General features: G+C 48.1%; 1 protein-coding gene across 2 annotated transcripts; it reads left to right on the plus strand.

Annotated features, from left to right (window-relative positions):
• Positions 1–282: 282 nt before the first annotated feature.
• FCGR2B (Fc gamma receptor IIb) lies at positions 283–16,215 on the plus strand. Of its 2 annotated transcripts, XM_008984788.5 has the most exons (8): positions 290–493; positions 7,978–7,998; positions 9,462–9,719; positions 11,108–11,362; positions 12,123–12,242; positions 13,435–13,491; positions 15,475–15,512; positions 15,623–16,211. In XM_008984788.5, exons 1-8 carry the CDS (start codon positions 382–384, stop codon positions 15,707–15,709), a joined length of 948 nt encoding a protein of 315 aa, XP_008983036.1. In that variant the 5' UTR covers positions 290–381; the 3' UTR covers positions 15,710–16,211. The 2 variants fall into 2 exon arrangements, with proteins under 2 accessions (XP_008983038.1, XP_008983036.1); XM_008984790.5 differs by lacking the exon at positions 13,435–13,491 and having other exon boundaries at positions 283–493; positions 15,623–16,215.
• The last annotated feature ends 765 nt before the right edge of the window (positions 16,216–16,980 follow it).

Consider the following 16,980-nt stretch of genomic DNA (forward strand, 5'->3'; position numbering starts at 1 on the left):
CACTCTTTTTCAGGAGGATAGGGACTGAGACAGGAGGTTCCGAGCTGAGTTTTGGTGACCATTTCCCTCTTTCTCCCAGAGACCCAGGCCAGCTGTGGCCTCAGAGGAAGAAGAAGGGAGTTGCTTCCCCAGTTTCTAGAGTTTCTGTGAATTTGAACATGGGCTAAGCCAGATTTATTCTGGGAAGCTCTGAATCTTCTAGGAGGGAACAATTGAGAGGAAAGAGGGTGGAAAGGGAGGAGCCTATGATAAAACAGAATGTTTCTTTTCACTTCCTCTTTCAGACTCCAGAATTTGTTTGCCCTCTTGGGTAGAATCTGCCAAGCTTGGAGAGGAGGCTGTGACTGCTGTGCTGTGGGTGCCAGCTCGCTTCCGGGGGTGATGGAAATCCTGTCATTCCTACCTGTCCTTGCCAGTGAGAATGAACGGGCTGACTGCAAGTCCCCCCAGACTTGGGGACACATGCTTCTCTGGACAGCTGTGCTATTCCTAGGTGAGTCAGGGCCCCCAGGAGGGAGAGAGGAGCAGGAACCTCAGTTGGGGCTGAGCCTCGGCCAGGATGAGGGGTGGCACGGGAAGCCTGTCAGCGTACCCAGGGGAGGGAAGGCAGGCTGGTGAAGATGAATCCCTGATAATCCTGCTGGCTTTGGAAAGGCATCCAATGTGGCAGAGTTCGGGGTTTTTTCAGTGTCTTTTACCCAATCTCGCTGAGCACCGAGCCTTTTGATGTTCTGTTACTTCCCACATCCGAACCTGCTCTGAGGAAAATCTAGTAACCTACATTTGAATGACAAATGAATGGCCAGAGTGTTTGCCTTCTTTGAAATTTGTGTTTCATAAGAGACCAAATCGTAGGCAATAGGGCCAGTGCTGCCTTAGATAAAGGGTAGGGAGGAAGTTATAAGATGTATTTTTTGGAAGGAGGTGACAGTGCCCATTCTCTGTGCCCCTGAAACCACTTCATGCAGCAGAAGACCATTGTCTTCATGTGTAAGGATACTCCCCTGGGCAGAAGCACAGGGAGATCTTGTTATCCGGGGACCAGGGGCTCTGAGAATACACAAACATGGGTAACTCCGGAGTCATCCGCTGTGGGACCAGAGACACCATGCATGTTTCTTTTTACTACACAGACCATGAAGGGGAGATCCTGAATCTGATCAGCAAGAAAGCCAGGTTCTTAGACCAACAGAGGGCATTTTTCTGACCATGTTCTCAGCTGCTGGGCAGGGGACAGGGACTGATCATTCTGGATGGTTGGAAAAGCCTAGGGGAGGCCAGGTAGCGAGACCTACTTCCAGGAGTATCTCTTCAGGCTCAATTCGGGCTTCCACCCTCACATCCCAGAGGACAGCATACTGCCACCTATCCAAGTCATGTGCTACGATTGCAAGTGAAATCTGATCAGCTCTGGGGGCCCTCAGCTCTTGGCTATCAATGCAGGTTGATACTGTGCTACAGGAGGCGGAGGTCAGGAAGAGAGGGTATTCTCCTGTGAGTGGGATGGAATGGATTAAAGTAGAGGAGAAGGTAAAGTGAACGACCTCATTTTTCACATGGAGACACCCAGGCACTAGTGCCACCGATGTGCCAGTCACCTGGACAAGACTCCTGGGAAAGATCTTTGGTATTTTCTTCCATTTCCCTTTTGCTAAGTCATCAAAGATTTACCCCATTTCTCTCCATTCTTATGGGGGCTTCCACATTTAGGTCTTCATCACTTGATAACTCAATTTTTACAGCACCCTCTGATGGGGTCTTGATTGCTCCCGTCTCCCCTCCCCTGCATCCATGCTGCACACGAAGGCCATGGCATCTTCAGGTCCAGCTATGGCTGTGTCAGTGCACTTCATACATGCCTTCCGTGCTGCTCCATTGCCTACTGCAAAAACTCTCATTCTCCCCTGCTAACGGTGTTCCTCATTGCACCGCAAATGGATCTTCTACAGCCAGGCAGCATGTACACTGCACTTTCTGTTTTTACCACCTTTGCTCCTGCTGATTCTCCAAATTCTATGTGTAGGCACCGTTCTAGGACTTAGAGACTTATCAGTGAACATGACCGACAGCTTTCCTGACTGAAATTACAGGTCAATGTACTTATTGTGAAGCAATACATGCATCGTGTAGGAACATATTTGGTATTTATTAATATTTAATAAATGTGGAATGGATAATGACTTCTCTCTCCTTTCCTCATCATTTTCTTTTTTTCTCTCTCTCTTCCTCTTCCTCCTCTTCTTTTTGACCCTCTCTCCCACTACACCGCCCCTCTTGCCAATCCTACGTACTCAGGTTTTTAGGTACCACTTCTATGTCAATAACTCCTAAACCTATTTCTTTTGCTTGCTTCTGTCAAGTATAATTTTATATTTCCACTGATGGTTAGGCACCTCTAAAATGATTCACCAGCCCCAAAAGAAAACATATTCAAAATCCAACTTATCATGTCCTCCTTACACGTTTTCTTCTCCTAGCATTTGTATTTGCATAAGTGCAGCCACCCTTTTCCTAGTTATCCAACTTAAATCATCCCCGTATGCTATTAGATGCCAACTTCTCTCTGCCACTTAAACTTCTTTTGCATCTGTTTCCTCTTCTTCACTTCCTATTGTCAATACAACTTTGGGCTCTCTTATCTCCCACCAATGAGTGATTTCCAGAGCAATGGCACATAAAATTAAACGGCTACTGCTCTCTTTGAATTTATATTCTCCTGAGGGATATAAACAATAAATACACAAACAAAAAGGCGTAAGTGCACATTGTAAAGGGCTATGAAGATGTAAACAGTGTATTGTGATAAGATTAGTTGCGGGAAGACAAGAGAGCAGGCTACTTTAAACAGAATGTTTATGCAGAGTTTTCCGAGGCGGTAACATTTAAGCTGACACTTTCAACATGGTAAGGATTTAGCCGGTTGATGATCAGGGACACATTTTAGGGTAGAGGAATTGGCATACAGAAAAGCCCCAAATTTGAACAATGTCAGGAGGGCCAGGGTTAATGGAGCTCAATGAGTAGCGGAAGAGGAATCTCAGGGGAGGCTGGAGAGGTGAGCACGGACCCCATTGGGTAGGGCTTGTAGGCCATTTCCATTTTATTTTAAGAGCAAAGAAAGGCAACTAGAGGCTTCTAAGCCAGGGAGTGACATCATCTGTTTCATTTTTTTTTTTTTTTTTAAAAACTAACTTCTTTGTGGAAAAGGGATTGTAGGGGGAACATAAGAAGTGAGGGGATAAATTGAGATATGGGGAAAAGCTAATGGTGACCCAAACTGAGTCAACACAGCTATAATGGGGGTGAAGAGAAGTTAGTGGGTTCAGGGTCTAAGTTGGAAGGAGAATCAACAAGAATTCCTGGTGTGGAAGGGGCTGGTTTTGGGGAGACACATTAAAAGATGGCTTGCAGGTTTCTGGCCTGTGTAGCTGGGTGGATAGTGAAGATAGACATTGACCTACAGAAGACTGGGAGAGAAACAGAATGTGTCCAGTTGATATTACAACACAAAGCCATTGGTGATTTTGACAAGAAAAGTTCTAGTGGACTGCTGAGGGCTGAGTCCATATTGTAGAGAATTAGACAGTGAATGGGAGGAGAAGGAATGAGGACAGCCTATGTAAGAAAAACAATGGAGAAGTTTAGTTGTGAAAGAGACGAGAGAGGTCGGGCACGATGGCTCAAGCCTGTAATCCCAGCACTTTGGGAGGCCAAGGTGGGTGGATCACGTGAGGTCAGGAGTTCAAGACCAGCTTGGCCAACATGGTGAAACACCATCTCTACTAAAAATACAAAAATTAGCTGGGTGTGGTGTTGCACGCCTGTAATCCCAGCTGCTCGGGAGGCTGAGATAGGAGAGTCATTTGAACCTAGGAGGTGGAGATTGCAGTCAGTTGAGATCATTTCACTGCACTCCAGCCTGGGCAACAGAGTGAGACTTAATCTTAAAAAAAAAAAAAAAAAAAGGACAAGAGAAATGGGGCAGTAGCTGGAATTGTCAAGGAACAGTTTTTTTTGTTTTTAATGGAAGATACTGAAATAAATTTACCATTGATGGGAAGATCCAGCTAAGAGGAAGTAACTGGTGATGCGGAAGAGAAAGTAAATATATAATCCCAGCACTTTGGGAGGCCGAGGCAGGTGGATCATGAGGTCAAGAGATCGAGACCATCCTGGTCAACATGGTGAAACCCCATCTCTACTAAAAATACAAAAAAATTATCTGGGCATGGTGGTGTGTGCCTGTAGTCCCAGCTACTCAGGAAGCTGAGGCAGGAGAATCAGGAGGCGGAGGTTGTGGTGAGCCGAGATCGCGCCACTGCACTCCAGCCTGGGTAACAAGAGCAAAACTTCGTCTGAAAAAAGAGAGAGAGAGAGAGAGAGAGAGAGAGAGAGAGAGAGAGAGAGAGAGAAAGTAAATAACAGAGAGGGAAATCCTTGAGAGGATTAAAGGGGATGGGATCGGAGTACTTGCGCTGAGACTGACCATAGGCAGGAGGAAAGATACTTTCTACAATGAAATACAAGGAAGGAGAAGACAGGAAGAGATGCAGATAGACTGGTAGATTTAGTCAGGGGATGGCAAGAGATCTTCTGTGTAAACTCTTTTTTTTCTCTGTGAAACATGAGGAAAGGCAAAAAGCTAAAAATGAGAGGGGACTGGAGGCAGAGGGTGGGATGGGAAAGTTTGGGGAATGAGGGAAAGATGAATGTCACTACTCAGAGTAGCAGAGCAAATTTCTTGGAGTAAAGTGCCACAATGACAGCTCTGTGTCCTTTCGAATGCAGTGATCGTAAATTTACTACGTCAACAATTTGCCTTCTTGTATGGTAGTCTCAGTAACACACAGCTGAGCAAGTCAAGGCATGGAGAGTACAGGTGCATTTGGTGGAGATAGAGAAAGGCAAGGAAGGTAAGCGGATTAGCAAAGAGGTAATTATAACGATGCCTCACTGAACTCAAGCTGGATGGGGGTGGGTGGGAGGTGCAGACAAACACGGGCTCAAGGATAGACAGTGGTAAGACAGATGCTGTGGGGTTCCTGATAAGGTCAAAGATTATTCGGGGAGCTGTGCTTGAGAAGAGAACGTTCATCTCCAAAGAAAGTAAATTTACTAATTATGAGTAGTTCAAGTTATGAAGAGGCCAGATGTTTGACAGGTTATCCACATATTCTGGATCACTGCAGTCATCTCTTTTTTTTTCTTTTTCTCTGACTTCATTCTTTCATCACAATTAGTTTCGTTCTTATTTAATCTCTTTGGCATTTACCCTGTTCCAATCTATTTGGCACTGCACTTTCAGCTCCAGTTTGAAAATTCTAAGTGACTTGCCAATGTATACTGAACCAAGGAGCGAACTTATGAAAAATTAACTTAAATTTATTTGAAATTCACCACGTGCCATTTGGCTTACTAAATGCCTTATCTGTATTATCTCATTTAATCGTTACAACAAGCCTATGAAATAGATACTGCTGTCATTATTTTCATTTACGAGCAAGAAAACTGAAGCAGAGAAAAAGTTAAGTAATTTGTGAAAGGTCACTTAGCAGTAATGGAGTCAGCATTTAAACTCAGTATGTGCTTTTTCCCCACTTTCACCTCACCTGGCACTAGGAGCCCTCCAGAGTATGACTTCTACCTTCCTTTCCTGCTTTGTCCCTTTTTATTGGAAATGCTTGAGGAGAGACCAGAAATCAAGTACAAGCTGGGCTGCAACTTGCTGGGAATGTTGCCAAGTACCTGCTTCTCCTTCCCCTTGAATACCTCTTCCCTCTCTGCTGAAATCCTATCAGTCCTGGAAGGTCCATGATTAACCTGGAAGGTCCCATCTTCTCTGTGGGATTTCCCTCCTTACGAACACCAAACCCTCCCAAACACAGAGCTCTGGGATCTTTTCTTTCTCTAAACTTCCATAGTATTTTATCCACCTTCCTCTAACAGCATTAAGTGCATCTCTTTGACATCAGATTACACATATGCTTATCTCCACCGTTAGAGTCTTGTCCTCAGTAGGGGTAGGGACTTACTTTATTTTCCCTTAGGTGGACTCAGCGTGCATTGTGGGACAGTAGGAAGCCAGTTCAGGTTTGTTGATTAATATTGGGTTGCAAAGGAAGGAAGTGATTGGTCCAAGTGTATATAGTGTGTATATCGAGACATGGGAGCATCGGGACCAGAATCCAGTTCTCTAAACTTTGAAGCCAACACTCTCTCCACATTGCCCCCTTCTTACCGCTTGGTCTGCTTCCATTTCCTTCCATACTTTTGTCCCTGAAAACAAGCTTCTTGACTTTCTCTTAGCCCAGATGCAAAAGAAAACCCTCACCAATGGTAAAACAGACACATGCGTGCACGTGCACACACACACACACACACACATAAACACACACACACAGGGCTCTGATTCACCTAAGAACCCAGCTTTGCTTCTTTACCCAATAATAGCACCCACAAATCTTTACCCACCCAGGCCCACACTTTGCCTCCACTAGGGAAGCTCTTTTCTTCCCTCAGTGGCATCCCCCTACCCCTACATGAAGTCACAGATCTCGTGTCCTTTTGCAGTCTCTTCCTCCTTGTATTAGATATTTCTAACAGCAAAAACCTGGAAGACCTAAATGCCAAGCAATAGGGTTGTTAAATAGATTACAGGATGGCCGAGCGCGGTGGCTCAAGCCTGTAATCCCAGCACTTTGGGAGGCCGAGGCGGGTGGATCACGAGGTCAAGAGATTGAGACCATCCTGGTCAACATAGTGAAACCCCATCTCTACTAAAAATACAAAAAATTAGCTGGACACGGTGGCGTGTGCCTGTAATCCCAGCTACTCAGGAGGCTGAGGCAGGAGAATTGCTTGAACCCAGGAGGCGGAGGTTGCGGTGAGCCGAGATCGCGCCATTGCACTCCAGCCTGGGTAACAAGAGTGAAACTACGTCTCAAAAAAAAAAAAAAAATCACAGGAGAGCCAAATAGTAAGATATAGTGCAGCCATTTAAAATGACAACATGGGAGGGGCGCAGTGGCTCATGCTTATAATCCCAGAACTTTGGGAGGCCGAGGTGGGCAGATCACTTGAGGTCAGGAGTTCGACACCTGCCTGGCCAACATGGTGAAACCCATCTCTATATGTAAAAGTACAAAACTTAGCCAGGTGTGGTGGCGCAGGCTTCTAATCCCAGTTCTTGGGAGGCTGAGGCAGGTGAATTGTTTTAACCTGGCCTGGGAGGCGGAGGTTGCAGTGAGCAGAGATTACACCACTGCACTCCAGCCTGGACGACAGAGTGAGACCCTGTTCCTCCAGTCCCTCCCCCACAAAAATAAATAAAATAAAACAAAATGACAACATACAAACAGATTCATCTACTAGAACATGCATTGCTCAGTGAAAAATCAAGTTAGAGAACAGTTTTTAGAATATGTCTTCATTTACTACTTATGTATGTCTGTATGTGAACTGTGTGTGTGTGTGAGGTATCACAGAAAAAAATCCAACAGGATGTATGCCAAAGTGATAATATTTTGCTCCTGTGTATTTTCTATTTTTCTGCAGTGATCATGGATTATCTGTGCAATCTCTATCCCCTCCCAACAAAATAACAAATCTTGCTCTCAGGATAAACTCTAGGAAAATTATTTATGCTGATGCATAAATCATATGTAAAGCCCAACAGAGACCTCTTTCCAGAGGTATTTTTTATTTTAATCAGTCAAGAGGGGTAAGCCAAAGGAAAATGTCACAAAACAGGTGGACGGGGGTGTTATATAATTTTATTTCATTTTCGTATGCTACTGGGAAGGAGTTCTCGGTTCTTCTGAAAGTGTAGCTCATCTAGGCAGTCCCAGGGGATATGCGATGAGGGCTGTGCTGTAGGTGAAGGGTGCTCTGGGCCTGGGCAGTCTCTGGACCAAAGTGGGCAGGTGTCAGCGCAGACGCTCCACTGTGGACTGATCTTTGCTTTCTTCTGTCTTACAGCTCCTGTTGCTGGGACACCTGGTAAGTATTCCACCACAGCCTCTCCTTCCCCCAGCCCCCCTTTTCCTCTCCTCCCAGTGCCCTGTCTGGAGGTGCTCTAAATGCACCAGCAACTGAGCCCAGTACCAAGTCAGGGCCAGGAAAGGGCAATTGCTCCCGAAAGATCTCCTGCTCCCTTTTCTGCTTTTCTCCTTCCTTTCCCTCCTTCCATGGAGGCAAGTGGTAGGTAGCCATGGGGGAGTTGTCAAAAAAAATGGGAACTCTGACCTCTCTCTCAACCGCCTTCCTCTGTCCAAATAAAACCAAGAGCTTCCTCTCCCCAAATAAAATTCAGGCACATGCAAAATCACATGGCCTTCGTATACTGTCCCCCTGTGTTGCTAAATCCTCGACTGTACACGTCTCTGAGAGTTTCAAGACCTGTTCCCTGGCAGAGAGCAGTCTCTGCATACCTCTGGATACACTTTGCTGGGCACTTCTGTGTTTCTGCCAGTCAGCTTCCACCACTCCAGGACTGGCCCTCCAGCTTTTCTCCCTCTCTCTTTATCCGTCTGAGGCCAGGGAGGGTTGACTATGCTTGGATGTGAGGACAGACCATCCTGACCTCTTTTTAAAAGGATACAGAATGACTTTAGGTCAGAACAGAAACCTAATATCTGACTCCCATGCCTGCCATCTCCACCAGACCCTCCACTTATCTTCAGCCAGACCAGGAGAAAACTTACCCACTAGTATCCAAATGCCTCTGTTTGTCAGGGAGAAAAGTTAGTCTCAAAAGAGTGTCTGTGTGTGTGTGGTGGGGGGAGGTTGGTGGGGAGAGAGCATGCATGGGGTGTCTGTGTGTGTGTGGTGGGGGGAGGTTGGTGGGGAGAGAGCAGGAATGGGTGAGGTTATCTCTTGGTGAAGTATGTGTGTTTCTTTCTTTCTTTCTGTTTTTTTTTTGAGACGGAGTTTCGCTCTTGTTACCCAGGCTGCAGTGCAATGGCGCCATCTCGGCTCACTGCAACCTCCGCCTCCTGGATTCAGGCAATTCTCCTGCCTCAGCCTCCTGAGTAGCTGAAATTACAGGCCCGCGCCACCATGCCCAGCTAATTTTTTGTATTTTCAGTAGAGACGGGGTTTCACCCTGTTGACCAGGATGGTCTCGATCTCTTGACCTCGTGATCCACCCACCTCGTTCTCCCAAAGTGCTGGGATTACAGGCTTGAGCCACCGCGCCCGGCCCTAGTACGTGTGTTTCTAGGGTGTTTCTGTTGCCCGCTCCCTCGCTCTTCCCTGTTGCCCAGTCTGAGTCCCTGGGGTCCCTGGGGCCCTATGGTGGGATGTGTGAGCAAAAGCAACTGCCTTTAGTTGCAGAGCCATTCTGGACCTGACTCAGGTTTCGGTGCCCCCAGTAGGACCACAGGTGCTTCTTTGAGATTCAGGGTCTGCTCAGGCTCTTGGGTTCCCTGTTCCTCAGGCTACCTCCTCTCTCTGCCTCTCAGCAGCTCCCCCGAAGGCTGTGCTGAAACTCGAGCCCCCCTGGATCAACGTGCTCCAGGAGGACTCGGTGACTCTGACGTGCCAGGGGGCTCACAGCCCTGAGAGTGACTCCACTCAGTGGTTCCACAGTGGGAATCTCATCCCCACCCAAAAGCAGCCCAGCTACAGCTTCAAGGCCAACAACAACGACAGCGGGGAATACAGGTGCCAGACCAGCCGGACCAGCCTGAGTGACCCCGTGAATCTGACTGTGCTTTCCGGTCAGTGGAGGAAGGCCCTGGGGTGGCCCTGGGAGGGCCAGGATGGATGAAATCTGTTCACAGGCAGAGGTTTGCAGGAAAGGGGGGTGGCCTGCTTCGTGGGAAGCATTGCTGTGAGTTGCTCACTTGTTTCCCATTTCTCCCACCTCCTTTGCTCAGCGTGCATGCTGGGGGTGCATATTCCTCAAAATTTCCTCAGCAAATATCAGTGGTGGTTTTTTGCCTCCGTCCTGATTGAACAGAAGATAGTTACAAGGCCACAACCAAGCAGCCAAGTGTGAGCGAAGCAAAAGGAAATCCCTATTGCATAAAACCCATTTGCATTTTAATGGCAGAACTGCAAAGTGGGGACAGACCACCACTGAATCCTAGCCCTGGAAATGACTCCCTACACAAACTTGAGGAATTCATTTAACCCTTGAGTTTCTGTTTCCTCACCTGCTCCTTGGAGCACAAACGCCTCGCATTTCCCTGCCCCCAGGGAACTCCCCACCCTCCATGCCCCTTCTCTACGTTCTCACGGTGCTGGGTGCCCTTCTCTTTCTCTTCCACCAGCTTGTGGGCAACCTGGGGTGAAAGTTCTGTCCTATCCATCTTTGTATTTCCAGCACCTGAAACTGGGCAGGGCTTAATAAATATTCTGCTGGAGAGGGTGATGATCTTACAAAGCTCCCAATGGAAAGTGGCTCTCTGCAGAGCAAAGTTACAGGGAGATGATGATGAACATTTCCCTTGTACCTTTTCACTTAGTCCTCTCCCTTCACCTGAATAGCAAATTTTCTTCAAAAGTACGTAGCAAACGAATGACCCACTGGTGACACTGCTGCCTTTAGACAAAGACCCCGCTGGAGAGAAGCTCCACGTTTACAAATATTCCCCAAGTAATTTTACCAAGTAGCATTCATCAGGTGACACTTGTTGCAGGTTCATGACTCTACTGTCCACAAAGGTGTATGTCATCCTGATATGCAGTCTCCTGGGTCAGATGGGATTTCTCCTTCCCTCCCTGACACGGAAGAGATGCCACCTTAGGGTCTCTTATGTTCTTCCTGCAGAGCCTGCTGGGCGGGACAGGCCTGCAGCTGCCTTCCTGGGAGAGGAGGAAATGAGTGTGTTCTGAACACCTATTATGTGCTAGGGGCTATTGTAGATATATGACGTTATTGTGCCGTTTTCACAAATGAGGAAACTGAGGCTCAGAAGACTTAAATTATTTGCCCAAGATTACAGAGTTCATAAATGACAGAGCCAGCATTAGAGTCCAGGACTGTCCGATTTCAAACCCAAGCTGTTCCCTCTGCCTATCATGTCCCACCAGTGAGGAAGGTCTCAGTCTCAGAGCTAAGCCAAGACCTCCTGGGTCCTCTACGTTTTTTTCCATCTTTCAGAGTGGTTGGTGATCCAGACCCCTAGGTTGAAGTTCCAAGAGGGAGAAACCATCATGCTGAGGTGCCACAGCTGGAAAGACAAGCCTCTGGTCAAGGTTACATTCTTCCAGAACGGAAAATCCAAGAAATTTTCCCGTTTGGATGCAAGCTTCGCCATCCCACAAGCAAACCACAGTCACAGTGGTGATTACCACTGCACAGGAAGCATAGGCCACACGCTGCGCTCTTCCAAGCCTGTGACCATCACTGTCCAAGGTATGGGGAGTCTGCCTAGATGCAGGGAGAGAGAGGAGGGGATGGACAAGGGCTAAGTTCACATGGGGCTACATGGAGATCTGAGAAAGGCCACAGCAGCAAAATTGGGTGCTGGAGCAAAGAGGAGAGTTGTGGAGGCCTGGCTAAGTATTGGCCAATGAGCAGGAGTAAGGGCCAGAGCTCGGAGCTCTCAGGTTTCAAGTAATAGGTGGCTAGGCTGTTCCACTTTGAAATGCAGGCCCCAGACTAAAGATGGCAGTGAAGCAGAGTCCCCTCATTGATGCGGAGGGTCCCTAAGCTCCTGGGCATTCTTAAGAGCTGAGGTTCCCCTCGTTTCTTCTCATGACTCGTGGTATAGCCATTCACTGCAGAAGGCCTGGCATGTCGTGGACTGTTCGAGGCTGTGCTCCATAGAGTAATGATGCCTCCAGCTATGGGAGGCTATGGGGCCACCCTCCCCACTGCCCCTGAGGACTCAGCTCTCCACTGCCCCTGAGGGCTAAGGGGAGCCCTTCCTTCTGCTCCTGCCCACTCACTAATGTGCCTTTATTAGTTTGGTGGAGAAACAGGGGTAGGCAGGAGGCACAAGTCCAGGCACGGAAACCCCGTTCCGGTGAGGCTGGGGATGTGGTAAGTGCTGTACAGGTGAGTGACTCAGACACAGAAGAGCTTTGGGTGACAAGCACTGGAGGAGGAGGAAGGTGGGATAAGGAGAGTACTGCCCATCCTAAGTACTCTCTGCCCGTCCTGTCTTCCCTAGTGTCCAGCATGAGCTCTTCGCGGATGGGGATCATTTCGGCCGTGGTCGCTGGGATTGCTGTAGTGGCCATTGTTGCTGCTGTAGTGGCCTTGATCTACTGCAGGAAAAAGCGGATTTCAGGTTAGTAGCTCCTCCTGGTCCCTTTTGCTATCAGTTTCCACTTGGTCCACGCCTTAAACCTAAACATTTCCAGAATCCCTCTTTTAGGGCTAGATATACATTCAGATCTAGGCCCATATTGTATTATTGTCACTCATTCATTTATCAGATCATTCATTTGACAAGACTTGAACAAACTGGCTTATGTGTCAGCAAATGTGTGAGACATGGTGGCTGATGCCAAGATGAAGTCCAGTCCCTGTTCTCGGGGAGTTCCCGGCATTGTGAGGAAGACGGAAGTACAACCAGGTCATTAATAAGATGGGATAAGAGCAATGATAGGGACATGAAAAGCCTAGGATAGGAGTACAGAAGAGGCTTCATAGCCCAGCAAGGGCTGAGGCAGTTGAAGAAGGTCTCAGGGAGCAGTGTAGTGGTGATGGAGTGTGCATGCAGTGTCGCCGGACTGCCTGGTTCGAATCTAGTTCCACGGTGTACCAGCTATATGACCCAAGTGAGCCTCTCCACCTCTCTGTGCCTCAATTGTCTCATGTGGAAACTGGGGACACTAACAGGACTCGCCTCAGAGGATTGCCGTGGGGATGAACGAGGCTGACGCTGTTACACCAGTGCTTGGCAGGCAGGAACAGCACATAAACCGGAGCTGTGGCTGTTATGGAGGAGGTGGTGTGAGAGGGCAGCGCTTAGCTAGGAAGGAGGACTCTCTAAGCACGGGATCAAGGCATGGACTCAGGCTGGGTGGGGCTTATATGGGGATCGAGGAGGAGTAGAGAAGGTGCTGCAAGCTGCTGAGAAAGAGAAATAATCCCACTAACACCTCACAAAGCACTCTGCAATTGGTTCATACATAGCCAGGACCTCAGTTACTGATGATAAGTAAATACAGAGAAATAGAGAGAGACGGAGACACAGGGGCGTTTTTAAAAGGCAGAGCAAGCCTCACACAGATGCCATGGAGTGGCCTTTCTCACACTCCTGGGTGTCCCCACAGATGATGTGAATTCTGTCTCCAGACCAGCCTTTTTCCAGGTGGGAGCAGTCCCTGAGCAGGGGAGCTGGGGGTGGGAGGACAGGAGGCATCTGCCGGAGGGAAGGCCTGAGCTGGTCCCATCTAATCCTGGCCTGGGTCGTTGGTGCTGAGGACTCAGGCCCCACCCCATAACTTTACTAACCTCCTATGTGCCCCTCCCAGCTCTCCCAGGAAACCCTGAGCGCAGGGAAATGGGAGAGACCCTCCCTGAGAAACCAGGTGAGTATAGCATTGTCTCAGGGATTTGGTGATGCCTCACCAGGGCTGCTGGCTGGACTGGAGCCAGCAGGAAAGCACTTGTGTGAGTTCAGCTGGGAGCTGGGGAGGGAGCAGCGGTGTGGGGATGGTCGGGGCTCAAATCACTTGGTCAGCTCTGAGTCTAACTCCCAGGACTGAGGAGGACCTCAGTGGAGATGAGAAGAGAAACACCATTCCCAGATACAGAGGAGAGGGCTATGTCCAATTTCTGGGGATATTCCAGAGCAGGAAATAAGATACTTTGGTCTTTCTGAGGAGCTTTGGCAGAGCTGGAAAAGGAGAGGGCTAGGGGCTATAAAGCTGAGACTGGATGTGGGAGGCAGGAGTCTAAGGGGGAAAAGGAGGAGGCCTGGAAACCCTTCCATTTGCTGAGAAATCTGTCTCTGTAGGGGGATGGGGCGGAGTGGCCAGGCTCAGCTCTCTGTGGGACACTAAGAGGAGATTTGGGCTTGAGAAAATTCTGGGGGACTAGGAGCACTAGTGGGCTCTATCCTGCAGGCAAAGCTCAGTTCCGATGCCCACGCACTCAAGGTTGATTGAATTTTGGCCTGGTTCTGCCCCACTCCATTGTGTAATGGAGCCTTGAGCAAGATAGTCTCCCTGATGGGGTTGTCTCCTCACTGGGGAAATGATTGGGTGGTCGGGGTGACCTCTCAGCCCTTCTAGGTCTGACATTCTGAGAGCCAGGGGCCATCGAAGCACTGGCCCAGGTGGGAGTGTGTAAAGGAACAGGAGGATGCCAGGCAATTCCAGACTGTGGTTAAAGTGAGAGCACAAAGGACACTGGGGCTTTCTCTGAGAGCCTCCAAGACGGTGGGAACAGGCAGAAAATAGAGGCCCTGAAAGACCCCAACTCAGATGGCTGGAGTATGACTCAGAGCAGAGCCAACAGATTTGAGAGCTTGAGCAAAATAGCACTCTTCCAGCTGTGTTTTCAGCAAGGTCACATGTCCGCTGGCCCGGCCCAGAGGGGATACCAGCCCACGTTCACACCAGGGCCAAAGCAGGTCTGGAAAAAAAAATAAGTCCAAGCTACTGGATTAGCCGCCTTGATGTGCAGTTATGTCTATACTGACAGAGCACATTTCACAAGGCATTTATGCAGCCAGGCACTGGGGCTGATGATTTCCCAAAAGACAGAGCTGGGTTGCTGGGATTTGGGGGGAATGTATTAGAATGGGAATTCAGAATGTGGTTTGCTGCAGAATTTAGAGCATGGCAATAAATGCTCTCTCTGTTCAGGGCTTGAGCGAAGAGACTAGATGCATTGTCTCAGACTCCTCCCAACTTCCTGAGAAATGTGGCTTTCGGATACTGAGGCTGCTTTTCACACTGGCTAAGTCAGTTCATGGCAAAATATGAGGGAATTCTGTGTGTTTCAGACACTGACCAGAGAAAGTCCGTCCTTCCTTTCTTCCTCCCTCCCTCCCTTTCTCCCTTTATCACTCTTTCTCTCTTCCTTTTTAATGCCACAGAGTACCAAATTTTTCAAGTTCCAACAAAGATGCACTACATTTATTGGAAATGGCCCTCAGCCTTCTCTCCCTGATGTGGTCAGCAAAAATCTGGACTTGACTTCATTCTGATACGGAACACCAGGCAACCCCCTCCCCACCCCCACCCCCGACCTCTTCCCTAATATCTCAGATCCCAAAGCTGCCTGGTTTGCTTCTAGGAAAGCTCAGCAATTCTATGAAAAGGATGTGGCCCAAGTGACAGCTTCACTTTTTCAGCATGGCCTGTGGGGAAGGCTGTGGCTGGGCTACCCCAAGTGCGGATCAATGAGGCCGTATTTACCCAGTGCTCGGCCTTGCGGCCCAAGACAGGGTCATAATGCTTGCTTTGGCTCTAGTTTGGGTGTTGGGGTTGCAGCCTCAGCATCAGCACACGTAGGCCTTCTTCTCCAGTAGTGCTCTGGCTGATATTTCTTCTTTTTGCCCACAGCCAATCCCACTAATCCTGACGAGGCTGACAAAGTTGGGGTAAGTAATCCCAGCCATCTCCCCCTCTCATCTCCCTTGTTGCCTTTTCTATTGCCTTCTTTCCTAGGCCCTCTCTGTGGATCCTCACTGCTGGTTCCTTCCTTCTCTAGGCTGAGAACACAATCACCTATTCACTTCTCATGCACCCAGATGCTCCGGAAGAATTAATAGAGCCCGATGACCCGAACCGTATTTAGTCTCCATTGTCTTGCCCTGGGATTTGAGAAGAAAATCAGAGAGGGAAAGATCTGGTGTTTCCTGGCCTAAATTCCCCCTGGGGAGGACAAAGAGATGCTGCCATTCCAAAAGAGAAGGACTCTTCCAGCGTCGTCTACCTGAGTCCTGAAGCTCCCTGTCCGGAAAGTCACAGACAGTATGGTCCCAGATGACCGACTGCACCTTCTGTGCCTCAGCCCTTCTTGACATCAAGACTCTACTGTTCCACATCCACATAGCCAATACAGTTAATCAAACCACTGCTATTAACAGACTGTAGCAACAGATTGGGAAATGCTTATGTTACAGGTTACATGAGAACAAGCATGTAAATCTATATGATTTCAGAAATGTTAAAACAGACTAACCTCTACCAATAGATTAAAAGGGATTGTTTCTGGGTGATAAAATTATTGATGATTTTTATTTTCTTTATTTTTCTATAAAGATTGTGTATTACTTTTATAATAAAACATTATAAAAACAACATTCTGCTTGCTTCTCAAGACTGTATTGTTTGGAGTGTAGACTGAACTGCCTGGGGTCTGTTTCTCTTCAGTGATGAGACTCTTAGGAAGGCAGGAATGGATAAGATGTGGGGGAGAGGAGAGATGGGGATTTGGAGTGTAGGGTGCCCCTCTTCTCAAAACTGAATACAGTCATGCACTGCATAATGATGTCGAGTTCAAAAAGAGGCTGCATATATGATGGTGGTCCCATAAGATTATGATATCAGGGCCGGGTGCTGTGGCTCAAGCCTGTAATCCCATCACTTTGGGAGGCCAAGGCAGGTGGATCACAAGGTCAAGAGATCGAGACCATCCTGGTCAACAAGGTAAAACCTCGTCTCTACTAAAAATATAAAAAATTAGCTGGGCATGGTGGCACGTGCCTGTAGTCCCAGCTACTCAGGAGGCTAAGGCAGGAGAATTGCCTGAACCCAGGAGGCGGAGGTTGTGGTGAGCCGAGATCACGCCATTGCACTCCAGCCTGGGTAACAAGAGCGAAACTCTGTCTCAAAAAAAAAAAAAAGATAAAAAAGATTATGATATCATATCTCTACTGTACCTTTTCTATTCATATGTTTAGATGTATGAGTGCTTACCATTGTGTTACATTACCTACGGTATTCAGTACAGAAGCATGCTGTACAGGTTTGTAGCCCGGGAGCAATAGGCTGTGCCATAGAGCCGAGCTGTGTAGTGGGCTACACCATTTAGGTTTGTATAATACATGCTATGATGTTCCACGA

The sequence above is a fragment of the Callithrix jacchus genome, chromosome 18 (genome assembly GCF_049354715.1).
Source record: "Callithrix jacchus isolate 240 chromosome 18, calJac240_pri, whole genome shotgun sequence".
NCBI lineage: Eukaryota > Metazoa > Chordata > Mammalia > Primates > Cebidae > Callithrix > Callithrix jacchus.

Coding starts and splice junctions, on each gene's coding strand:
- FCGR2B (XM_008984788.5), top strand. CDS start 382: ATGGAAATCCTGTCATTCCTACCTGTCCTTGCCAGTGAGAATGAACGG. Junction 494..7,977: donor GACAGCTGTGCTATTCCTAG/GTGAGTCAGGGC, acceptor TCTGTCTTACAG/CTCCTGTTGCTGGGACACCT. Junction 9,720..11,107: donor GAATCTGACTGTGCTTTCCG/GTCAGTGGAGGA, acceptor TCCATCTTTCAG/AGTGGTTGGTGATCCAGACC.